This window comes from Maylandia zebra, linkage group LG23 (genome assembly GCF_041146795.1).
Source record: "Maylandia zebra isolate NMK-2024a linkage group LG23, Mzebra_GT3a, whole genome shotgun sequence".
In the NCBI taxonomy this organism is placed as follows: Eukaryota; Metazoa; Chordata; class Actinopteri; order Cichliformes; family Cichlidae; genus Maylandia; species Maylandia zebra.
The window spans coordinates 5,678,402-5,690,309 of NC_135188.1; the positions used below are offsets into that span (position 1 = coordinate 5,678,402).

General features: G+C 39.5%; 1 protein-coding gene across 1 annotated transcript; it reads left to right on the forward strand.

Annotated features, from left to right (window-relative positions):
• The first annotated feature begins 1,297 nt into the window (after positions 1 to 1,297).
• On the forward strand, positions 1,298 to 10,768 carry atp5f1d (ATP synthase F1 subunit delta). The gene is made up of 5 exons (XM_004554905.5): positions 1,298 to 1,539; positions 2,257 to 2,410; positions 3,305 to 3,393; positions 10,320 to 10,449; positions 10,637 to 10,768. The coding sequence occupies exons 1-4, from the start codon at positions 1,423 to 1,425 to the stop codon at positions 10,440 to 10,442; spliced, it is 483 nt and encodes a 160-aa protein (XP_004554962.1). The 5' UTR covers positions 1,298 to 1,422; the 3' UTR covers positions 10,443 to 10,449; positions 10,637 to 10,768.
• Positions 10,769 to 11,908: the final 1,140 nt, after the last annotated feature.

Sequence of the window (11,908 nt, forward strand, 5' to 3'; positions counted from 1 at the left end):
CACAGTCAAGGAAACGTGTCTCTTATGCTTACTTATTCTTTTTTTTTCTTTTTTGGCAAATGCACTCACTGAACCTCTAGAGTGAGAAAAATTATTGAAGCATAAGTAGGCTCATATGATCTCATTTACTCGCGCCCGCGTGTGTGTGTGTGCTTGCGTTTGTGGAACCCTGCGAGTGGAATACTACAACTAAACTTTATCCCTCGGCCAAGCTACCGGTGGGTTTCGGTGATTTACAGTATTTGCCAAATAATGACTCGTTGGCCTTTAATCGTCAAACATGTGGCTGAGACAGTCATATCTTTCATTTTGAGTCAGTAAGAACTGTCCTCTCACAAGGCAGAAGTTGCAATCAGTTTATAGCAAAGGGACTTTCATATATCCAGATAAAAGTCTCACTGACACTGCAAATATGTTTTTTCTAGAACTACCTGGTCAAGAGGGCAGCACAAATTCCAAAAAATATAACATAACAGTTCTATGAAGATATCATAGTGGCCAAAAAGGACTGGATATATTATAATCAAGGACACAGAGGTAAACTAATGCAGGATCATTAAGATACTTACAAAACGACCGACCCATTTTTATTTAATTTTATGTATAACCCTTCATAAATCATACTGACTACATTCTGTATATCAATATATGTAAATATGTTTGACATTAAAAACACACAGAGACACTGGCAGGCGTTTACTGGCGACACACCGGTTTGCAGGCTTTTTACAGGGGTTTGGCGCCATCTCCTGACGCAATGGGGATTACATTTATTTGTCAATAAATACTGATAGATGCATATATTTAACAATATTGAACGATAAATATATTTATTAATGAGTAAATATGGAAAACACTATTTTTCTCACATTAACCACTCTTCCCCAATCAATCTCGAAATGTTTCCCCGAGTAACTCCAGCAAGAATACCAGCTGAAAGGCTGAAATACACATTTAGCACATTCAAAACAACCTCAGTTTATCCCAGTTCTATACATGTTATGCTAAATATACACCATATTGACTGTGCTAAATCAACAGTAAACAAATATACTACAAAAAAATCAAATAAAACAAACCGAATAAATCTGTTTTACTGTGTGTTACTGCATTGTAAAAGACAGGGTACCTTACCCAACTAGAACTGAAAGCATACGGGACTAAGGAGGTGATTCAAAGTATTTTTAAACGATGGATAAACTGGGAGACCTTTATTTGTTAACGCAATTGGGGTTTTTGTTGTTGTTGTTGTTGTTGTTTCCCCCCAAGACTACACTACCCTGCATCCTCTACGTCGCAGCAAAGCCTGATGGGTAGCCTCCCGACGTCCTTGTCCTACCAAGCGCACACTGACTGCCTTCACGCAAGGGCTTGGGGATCCCTGTCATTCACTCGTGCTTCACAAAAATAACATTTTCAAGGATGATGGCAGCAAGATTTCTCCGCCGTGCTCTGCCTGTGCTGAGGCAGACTCGCTGCTACGCCGAGGCCGCCTCCGGTGCCCCGCAGATGTCCTTCACGTTCGCCTCACCAACACAGGTACTAGGCTAACGATAACGGCTAGGCTTCTCAGGCCCAGCTAGCTTAATCGGCTCACCGAATGAATTTTTTTTTTTTTTAATGAAATGGCACCTTTGGGGTCGTGTAACAGATTGGTGCCGGTCCTTGGCCTCGCTGTGTCCCCGAGCAGTACATGCACGGTTGCATTTAAATTAGCGTTTGTGTTTGGAGGTTAAGCTGGTGTAGCCTAGCCTAGCCGTCATTCACCGTATTTGACAAGCAGTGTGTGGTCCTTTACAAAGCATTGCTCTCTTCACGGTTACTTAAGACTCCGGATCCATTTTTTAAAAACACATTTACATTTTTTAGGAGTGCAATAAGTTTCAGTGACACTATTAAGGAGCCCTTGTGTTTTAAATACTAAACTGTAACCTTGAAGTGCATGTCGGTGGGACGAGCTTGTCAGTGCAGTTCACTTCACATTCTGAATGTGAATAAACAATGTTTTTGATCCAACAGGTAAAGTCAAGCGCAAAGACAAATTTGTTATATCATGATGCGTTAATATGGATTAAAAAGACTTGTGGTTATTGAGATGCTCTGTTCGTTTCAAAAGTCTGGTTCTTAGTTTTGCATCTGGATATTTACTTAATTGTTGTCAGTTAATGTGGGTTGAAGCTCTCTGTTAAAGTGGTGGTGTAATGTTTCATTTTATTTATTTTTTTAATTTAAAAGTGTTATTATTGTGTGTTGCAGGTTTATTTCAAAGAGGCCAGTGTGAAACAGGTGGATGTCCCCACGCTTACCGGTGCATTCGGTATCCTCCCTGCCCACGTACCCACCCTGCAGGTGCTCCGGCCTGGTGTTGTCACAGTCTTTAATGATGATGGCTCTTCTGCCAAATACTTCGGTAAGATTTTCCTTTGGAAAAATGAGTGAATGACTGCAGACAGACCCACAAAGAAGGATCAAGATCCTACTTATCCAATCAAAGAGAGAGAGATTATAGTCATAGTAATAAATTTATTTTGGTTTTAGTCTCATTTTTTGAAGCAGAAAAGAAAATTATCTCAAAAGTACAAAATTAAGAGAATTAACAGATGCCCAGATATAATGACCGTTGTTTAATCTTTAGTGGTTTTAAATAAACCGTTGCGGCAATAAAACAGTTTTATCTCCACTATTGCACCCAGTAACACCAAATCTCTCGGTGGAAGAACTACCATCTTATTGAATTAATATGATGTTATTAATGACTGCTACAGTGAAGGCTTTATTGTGATTACCCACTGGTCACAGATCACTTGTTTTGTACAGTGTGAGCATTTAACAAAACACTATCAGGCTGTCTACTATGAAGCGGTTTGTAGCCTGCGTCCAGCATAAAGGGAAAGCAACTTGTGCCGCACTACAGTCAACCATGTTCACTTTCTTTTTTTTGGGGGGGGGGGGGTAAAGATCTGCTTTCCTTTTTTCCTTTTTGGCTGTTGTTGATGCCAAAAACAACAACAAAGTGTTTTATCACATCTAAACAAAATACTATTAATGTGGGAGTGCACTTGGCTGACATTACACCTGAGGAGAACGTTACAATTATAGATAAACCAGCTAATTGTATGATGGGATTAAAAATTTGAGAATCTGGTGAGGTGATTAAAACTGGTCGAGAGAAAATTGTAAGAATCAGGGATGCTATGGGGCTCTTCCACACTGCATTGAGTATAATGGTACATATGTAGTTGAGGTGACTACAAATTCCATGTGGATACTTACACTGTGTGTGTGTGCGTGTATATATTCACAGTGAGCAGTGGGTCCGTAACGGTCAATGCGGATTCTTCTGTGCAACTGCTTGCCGAGGAAGCTTTTCCCCTCGATCAGCTGGACATTGCAGTAAGTATAATGTGAACTTTGAAATTAATGTGTGTGGAGCTGCTACACTGACCCCTCATTATTATCAAATGAGAGAAAACAGGAGGAGATTCCTGACTGGTGGTTTGAATTTGAGCATAATAGTCGTTAGTAGGGATGGGTATCGTTTAGGTTTTATCCGATACCGGTGCCAAACCGGTACTTTTGAAACGGTGCCGGTGCTTAAACGGTGCTCAAACCGGTGCTTAAAGAATGGAGAACACAAAATTGGTCCAAAAACCTCTCATGTTCAGCAGTTTTTTTTGTAAAAAGATAACAATGTTAGCCTTTTCTGCAGCTAGAGGGCATATATGGTATCACTCTTGGCTGGAAGCAGTGCTTAAACAATGGAAAAAACACAAACTTTGTCCAAAAACCTCTCATGTTTTCCACTTTTTCTTTGGTCATTTTAGCCTTTTTGGCCAGGGTGAAGGGAGTATCTGCCATCAAACAAGAAGACCGCAGCATGTAGCTATGATGATGTTTGCTAGTTCACCTTACATGCATTAATTTAATAACGTGGTTAGCCTACTCAACGTAAATTATACACGAACAACATTAAGCTACTCACGCAGAGAAGAACGGCTGCTGCTGCCGTCATCATCCGTCATCATTTCTGCTACACTGGCAGGACTAGGGGCCAGGACTGTACTCGTCCGGTTTTTGGGGGATGTTGCTAACTCCGGGTCCGATAACAGTTACCACACCCGCAGTAGATGTGCACGGTGTGAGGTCTCGCAGCAAGCTATCAAATACAGCGCATTTTTCGGCTTTTAAAAAAACCGCTATGCGTCGCCGGGTGTTTCATCGGATTCAAGGTGTTACCTCCTTTGACAGTATCACAGTATCAGCTTAAAGCACTTGTTGCAGGTTGCTGAGTTTGCATCTTTTGCTGTGAAGTACAGCCAGACTTTTGACCGCTTCGCCTTGGGCATTTTTAATCTGTAGCTCTGCTCTAAAAGAACGTACGTACCTGGACCCGCCTACTATCCTCGGAAACGTAAAATGATTGGCTAGAATCTAAAGTGTATCACAGCTCAGGAAAAAGAAGCACTGAAATAAAGCACCGAAATGTGCGCTGCTTTTCGGTCTGGTTACTACCGTTTATGTCAGAACCGATACCGGTACCCATCCCTAGTTGTTAGTCTCATCATCTTCAATTTTCCCCCTCTGGAAAAATTCTTTTGTGTGTCGGGAGGGGACGATGCAGCGTGAAGAGGTGCAGGTGAGATGATTTTTATACATGGAAAAGAACTGGATGATGTAGAACTACAGGTCTAAGGTGAAAAAACGGCAAAGAACCAGCAAATGTTAAGATGTGATACTGTTGCAGCTGCTCAGCTTCAATAGTATTAAGTCCATGTATGTTATCTGTTTACTGTAATACTAAATAATTCATCACTCTATGTAAACTTGTTCTATATGTACGTGTGTTTATGCCACATGTGCATTATGGGTACGTTAACCTCCTCTGGCACCCTGGGTGATACCAAGACAATTGGAACATGGAGCAGATGGCCAAACGCTACTATGAACTGTCACTTTCGGGGTTCTTCACATATCTTTTATGAGGTTCAAGTATGAGCTTTGGTTGGGCTTCTCAGTCACTTGTCCTAAATCCACTCTTCTCTCAACTTTTTTGAGTAAGTTGCATCCTGATAGGTGAACCAGTTTCTGTTAGCTCTCTGTAAGGGCCTCTCTATATTTGACTACTTTAATATCGATCTGACTTGGTCTCACTTAGTGTTAGATTTTTATGCTGGACTAAAGCTGTGGGAGCCTTACATACACACAGTTTTGTCCAATCAACAGAAGGCTCATCCTGATTTTTTTTTAATTATATATAAATTTGAAAGGGGGAAAAAACCCTAGAATATTTTGGTATTCTACATTACTGAGTGCAGATTAATGAAGCCAGATTCAATTCTCCTTATATATAATATGCTATAATGCACTAGTTTTCCAAAACTGAACAAGTCTGAATACCGTTACCATTTTTATCCCCATCTCTCAAGCTCTAGCTGCACATCAATGAATGACTATTTTAGCACACAGTGTACACAAATGTACCCAAGAGTAATTTCTCTTGGGTACACAAATGTACCCAAGAGAAATTACACTTATGCAAGAATGCGTATGATAGAAAGCGTCATGTTAAATGTGACCTTCACTGTGACATTTCATTCACAGTGCAAAGAAAAAGCCTTGAAGGGTATGGTTTGTGCTATTCCACTGAGCTGAGTATCTGCCCTCCATTACTCTGTTTCAGCAGAGTGTTGTGGGAGTTTCCTGCTGTAGCACTGTAAGCTCTTCACTATGCTGTGTAAAGTGCCTCGAGGTGACTCGCATTGTGATTTGGTACTTGAAGAAGATAATGCAATAATTGACTTGAAATTCGATTGGGAAGCTGAGTGAGGATACTTCTGTGTGCACCAAGAAGTCTGCAGAATGAAACAGATAAAGGTAATGTGTTGTATCACGTAGGTGGTCTTTATAATGGGAAAACGTCAGTCAGTGGCTTAATGGGTAAATGTTGTGCTTTGAAATAATAAATGCCACAAAAGCAAGGGTCATTATGAAACTGTCACCACTGCAAACCAGCTCATATTGAGCTTCACAAGATTTCCCAAAGGTCAGTATTTAAAGAAGCTTCATTGATTGATTGTGTGACATTGCACAGGTGATCCTATAATTGCAATCCGCAGCTCTGTATTTACTTTAATGACCAATTATCCAATAGGTGCATTGCTCCCCTCATATCTCAGACTTTTAACAAGTTATAAATAAAAATGATCAATGTTTGTGGCATGTAATGAGTATAAAGTCAGCCTTTGTGTATAAGGACTGAGATTCAGTCCGACACAAATAATTGGTATTCATTAAATTGCCTTCCCATCAAGCTTTTTCACAATTAGGGCTGCCACAAACGATTATTTTGATAGTCGACTAGTCACCGATTATTTTTGCGATTAGTCGACTAATCAGATCATCATCCACTGGACGTAAAACTACAGTTTATATAACTATCATTAGCTTACAGCTTTAAGCTTTTAAGGTGCTAACTAAAAATAAAGACAAGATGATAGTTTATTCAATTTTAATGAAATTTGCAGATTGTTTCGGTAAAGTTTAATAAACTCCTTGCTATCTAAAATATAACAGGACACCGGAGTAAATTCTCCAGCATCTCACACTTCTGATAATCAGCTGTCTGCTTGATGTTTATTCAGCTGTGTAAAAACTATAACTTTAATCTCAGCCAAACCGATTTACTCAGGAACAAATAAAATACTAAAAAAAAAAAAAAAAAAAGCCAAACAACAACATTTTTAATTTATCTAAGTGACTCATATATATTTAACCTGAGTCGCGAAAGACGGCGGTGGGTTTGAAAACAATTTGCCGGGAGTTCGGTGTTCTCACGGCGCTAGTGACCTAGCCCCCGGCTAGCTATCGAGCTAGTGGGTAACAGACGTCTCCGAAAACGTCGGAGCGCTTTTGAAAATATGTGGTGTCCTGATAAACTGAGCCGATATTTGAGGTTTACACAGCTACATTCTCGCCTGAAAATATGTTAAACGTTTATTTTGTGACCCAGAAAGAATAATAAGAGTAATATTAAAACTAACTAACTACCGCCATTGTTGGAAACTAAGCTGGGCCGCGCTATGAATTCTGGGACACAGGTACTTCTTCTTCTTCGGGGTTTAACGGCAGCTGGAATCCTTGTATGTGCAGTGCTGCCATCTTCTGTTTCAGTCCGTTATTACACTCTTAAATCCTGCTATTATTCCTGCGTCTTTTGCGATCTTACAAAGCTTCAAACGACACGTCGACTATTAAATCAGTCGTCGACGATTTTGATAGTCGACGTAATCGTGACTAGTCGACAAATCGTGGCAGCCCTATTCACAATATAACCCCCCCCCCCATGTTTGAACTGTATGATCACTCTGTGCTCTGGTGTTAATTCACTCAGTATTTTTTGAAATTGGTTTCATTGAAGACAAATATGTGTGCCTGCTCTAACAGTTTATTTAGATGTTAGAACTTAAATAAGTTGTTTAAATGAACAGGTTGCTGTTTTTGCTATTTCTTTACACTCTGAATTGCTTTTGCACTCTTGAGTTTTGCTTCTGATTTTGTGCAGCAGCTATTTTTGTACCTGAATTGTCTTTGAGCATTGTAATCCTCACCAGCTCTTTTCTGTTTGACTTTGGATTTAGAGCAGGGCGATATGGCCAAAAATATTTATCACGATATATATTTGAAAATTTGCGATAACGATATAACCGACGATATAATTGATGCGAGACAAAATACAACTCCACAACATTACTAGCGCAAAAAGACAACCTTCCATTTATTTTCACTTAAACAAGAAGCTGGTTTTTATGTACATTAAAGCTTTATAAAAATGTAACAGTGCAAATGCAAATTCCTTGCTGAAAGTTTAACCAAAAGGCATTTCCAGTAGAAATGGGCTGACATATCCTGAGCATAACCATGTATAATATCCACTGAAGTGCTTTGCAACATTAAACTGCAGTGTGCAGTATGTATTTTTCGGACCATAAGGTGCACGGGATTATAAGGCACATTAAGCGAAACAAAGCAGTCAGATAAATCAAACTTTATTAAACTCATTCTTCTTGCTTCCTCCACTTCTGTACCATTGATTCATTAATGTTGAATTCTCTGGCAGCTGCTCTATTCCCATGTTGTTGCAGTATATTAATGACTAACCTCGTATTGTGGATGGATTATCTCAGTTGTTCTCCTGACTGAAGTTTGGTCCGTTTACAACATCCTGCCATGCGATTGCATTTGTCTCTAACCATGAAGAACCTTCATGTTAACTTTTATAAGTGGAAAAGTGTTAGTGTTCGTCCTCCAGCTTCACTGTTTATGTTATGCTAACATAGCTGTGTCGCTAGCGATCACGTAGCACATCATTATATACCAGCTAGCCCAACTTCAGTAACCCTACAAACGTCACTGCTGTTTAGTTTCCTGTCTTCATTTATGTTGGAAGTGATAGCAGAACTGTACGTTTGATTTTTTTCAGAAATCTCTCAGTCAGAACATGCTATATCATGCTTAGGTAACTAGCGAAACTAGCGAGCTAACTTCCGCTAGCTTCCTGCTAACGTCTAACTCCGTTAAATGTAATAACTTTAGTTTTCATGGATGCCTGGAAGTTAAACTTCATAGTTACACCTGGTAAAGCAGCAATGCTGATCGTTTTATTAAAGATGAAAGAATTTAGACAGTTTTTAACTCTAAGTGATGCTGCAGTGTTGTTTGACCTGAAGCACACGGAGTTTAGGACCCAGATTACTCCCAGATTTAAGAGCATCTTAGTCCGACAAATATGACAATAACAACGGCTGCTTGCATGTTCTGCAAAAAAATGTGCTTTGTCGTGTATCTGACGGACAAAGACCAAACCAGTTCCACATCACGGAAGTTGCACCATTTTTACAAACCAATTCTGGTTCATCTGTTTCACTCAACAATCGGCCATGTGCGTATGAAAACAAAGGCACTGCGCATGCGCGTTTTACTCCCATTCTATCGCGATATTTCATTTTCCTATCGTTGCCTAACATTATACCGGTATTACCGTGAACGGTATAATATGGCCCAGCCCTATTTGGATTTTTACTTTTTTTTTTTTTTTTTTTTATGGAGCTGGATAAATAAAAGATTGTTTTGTTTTTCTTCTCCTTTTGTGTATGAATAAAGTTTGCAGCTGCAAGTCAGGAGACCAGGTGTTACACTGTGAGCTCAAATGGTGGGAGCCAGTCGTTTGTTCTTAAAATGCTGTCAAAAGCTGTGCAAGTGAGAAAGCTTTGAAAGCCTTGTTTTAAAATAGGTTTCCTTTTCTTTTCACACTCTTTACTCTTTAACAGTGTCACCAGTATTGACACAGTGGTATTCATAAGTGGGTTGTCAGTTCTTTGTCTCTTTTATGCTTTAATGAGGTTTGTGTGATGGGTATCTATATATTCGATTTGTTCAGGCTTGTATCATTCCTAATTATCCACCCAGATCGTGCTCTTTGACAGCAGAGACCATCCTTTGATCCCACGCTACATTATTTTCTTCTGATTTGATCTGCTGGGTCATTCGGCACCTCCCAGCTGATGATTATCCATCAGATCGGCGTTTCAGTCGGACGTCAGTGTTGAGTCCTCTTTTAAATGTCAGTCTTGTTAATGCTAGGCTGCGTTATCATGCACTCGCCTCGAAGGTGTCGCGTCTTTGACCTTGGGCAGTGCCAGAGTCACTGTCAAGTTGACTTCATAGCAGTAAATGAGTTAATTTTTCCTCATCGCCTCCCACTCTGGAGTAACAATGCACATGGGTCTGGTCTGTTAATAAGGAGGGAAAGGTCAGTCACTGTTGAGTTAAAGCAGATGTGTCAAATCCCTGCTGGGAGACCTTTAACTTCCAGCTATGTTTGGCATTTCTCGTTTCTAATCGCGACTGTGACAAATGGCGCTTTCAGAGCAAAGAGGCAGTGGGGATTTTCCCTGCTTGTCTTTCTCCTCACTTAAGACTAGCTCTTTTTTTTCCCCATCTTGATATCCTGACATCCCAGTCATCCTCAAAGGGGTTTGTTGGATGATTTAGAGTTTTGCATACTCTATTATGTTTTTTTTCTTTTTTTTGAGGGTGATGACCTGTCTTGAAGTATTTTCATAGTCACAGATGATGAGGGTGTATTTGATATTGCACACTACTGTAATAATGTGGTATAAGATGGAAAAATAAATAATCTATAACTGTTTCTAAAAATATGCAGCTGGACTTTTGGTTGTTATCTTATAGTGTTGCTTTTTTTTTTTTTTTTTTTTTTTTTTTTTTTTAAATAGTCACACGTTCTATTTTTCTATTTTCAGGCAGCCAGAGCCAACCTAGAGAAGGCCCAGGCTGATTTGGCTGGAACAACTGACGAGGCAGCGAGGGCAGAAGTTCAGATCGGCATAGAGGCCAATGAAGCCATTGTCAAGGCTCTGGAGTAGACTTGTGGTACGACCTTTCAACTCCTCTAACATGAGCTGTTTATTGTCCTGGAATTTGTTTGGTTTAACAGGATAATTATGCAGGACTGCATACAATTAATAATATCAAAAGTGGAAACGTTAACAGGTAATTACTGACCACTAACAGCATTAGGTTTTATTTTCATCAAGCTCTTGTTTATTTTCCCTCCTAGGTAATCTTTTCTGTTGTTTGGATGGAAATCGACAGCCCATCTGTGTTTCCAGCTCAGTCACGTCGGCGTCCAGAAGACTCCATGCTTACTTTGTACAGGGGATGAAATTAAAAATAAATTTATTTGGAATTACTTGCTGGAGGAGTTTGTGGTGGTTTCTCATGCTGCAAAAATGCACATGTGTAGTATTTTTGGTGCACAAAGACAAAGTTAGCAGTGTGTTGCAATTACATGCTATTATTAAATAGTTGTCATGTGTTGTGGAAAGTGCTTCACAAAAGAAGTAGTGTGGGGGTTTTCTAATTCATTTTTATAGTGACTGATGACTGTAATGAATGTATTCTGCCACTTGAGGGCAGCAGACATCATAGGTAGTTCAGTGTTTTGGATAATCAAATTTTTCCTCTACTTCCCAGCAAACCACAGTTTCAGGGAAGGAACTGTCATATTTTTCATATAAGGCTGGAGGAAATTGTTTACCGTAAAGCCTCAAAAGAAAGGGTCTCTTGAAATATTTGTGGTAGCTCCTGGATTTGAAAGTGTAGTCATTTTACTGTTGCATTGCCCATGTGTGGGTTTGAGTTATTTGGAAGCTTCTGTTGCTTCATTTAAATGTGTTGGCAGGGCTTTTTTGTTGTGAGTGATGACTTCAGGCTTACATGACTAAGCCAGGAAAAGTCTGTTTTTTTTTGTTTGTTTTTTTTGCTGTCCCTTCTTTGGAAAACTGGGCCTTTTTCTTGTTTCATAACCAGACTCACTCCAGGAGGCGCTGACCTCACTCACGTGCCCACTTAAGGCTTTCAGAGCATAAACCACAACCGGTTTATTTCGAATGTCAAAACTCTTGCAGGCTCTCAAGAAGTGTGAGTATGGTGCAAGTAAAAGTATTTACGCAGAAATGTTCTAATAATTACTAATGTGCATGGTGAAACTGCTGCGTAAGGTTCAAAAGCAGGAACAGGAAGTTTTATAAATCATTTCCAGTACAGAATAAAAATGAGGAAAGACAAATTACACAATTTTATTTCAAAACTGTCATATATTTGTTTTTAGCAGAGTTGACGTAGGCTGTGAAGACTTTACTTGGCTTGATTAATTATGATATTTTTTTTTTTTAGAAAAGAAACAGTCAACAAAACCTCACACATCCTGCTCTTTGTTCTCCTTTCTAATCTGCTGTTTTCATCAAAACCTTCTCATCCCAGCTGCACACACACACACACACTCATGAACAATATACAAACTCATCAGTTAGCCTCAGGGCTTGGAGAC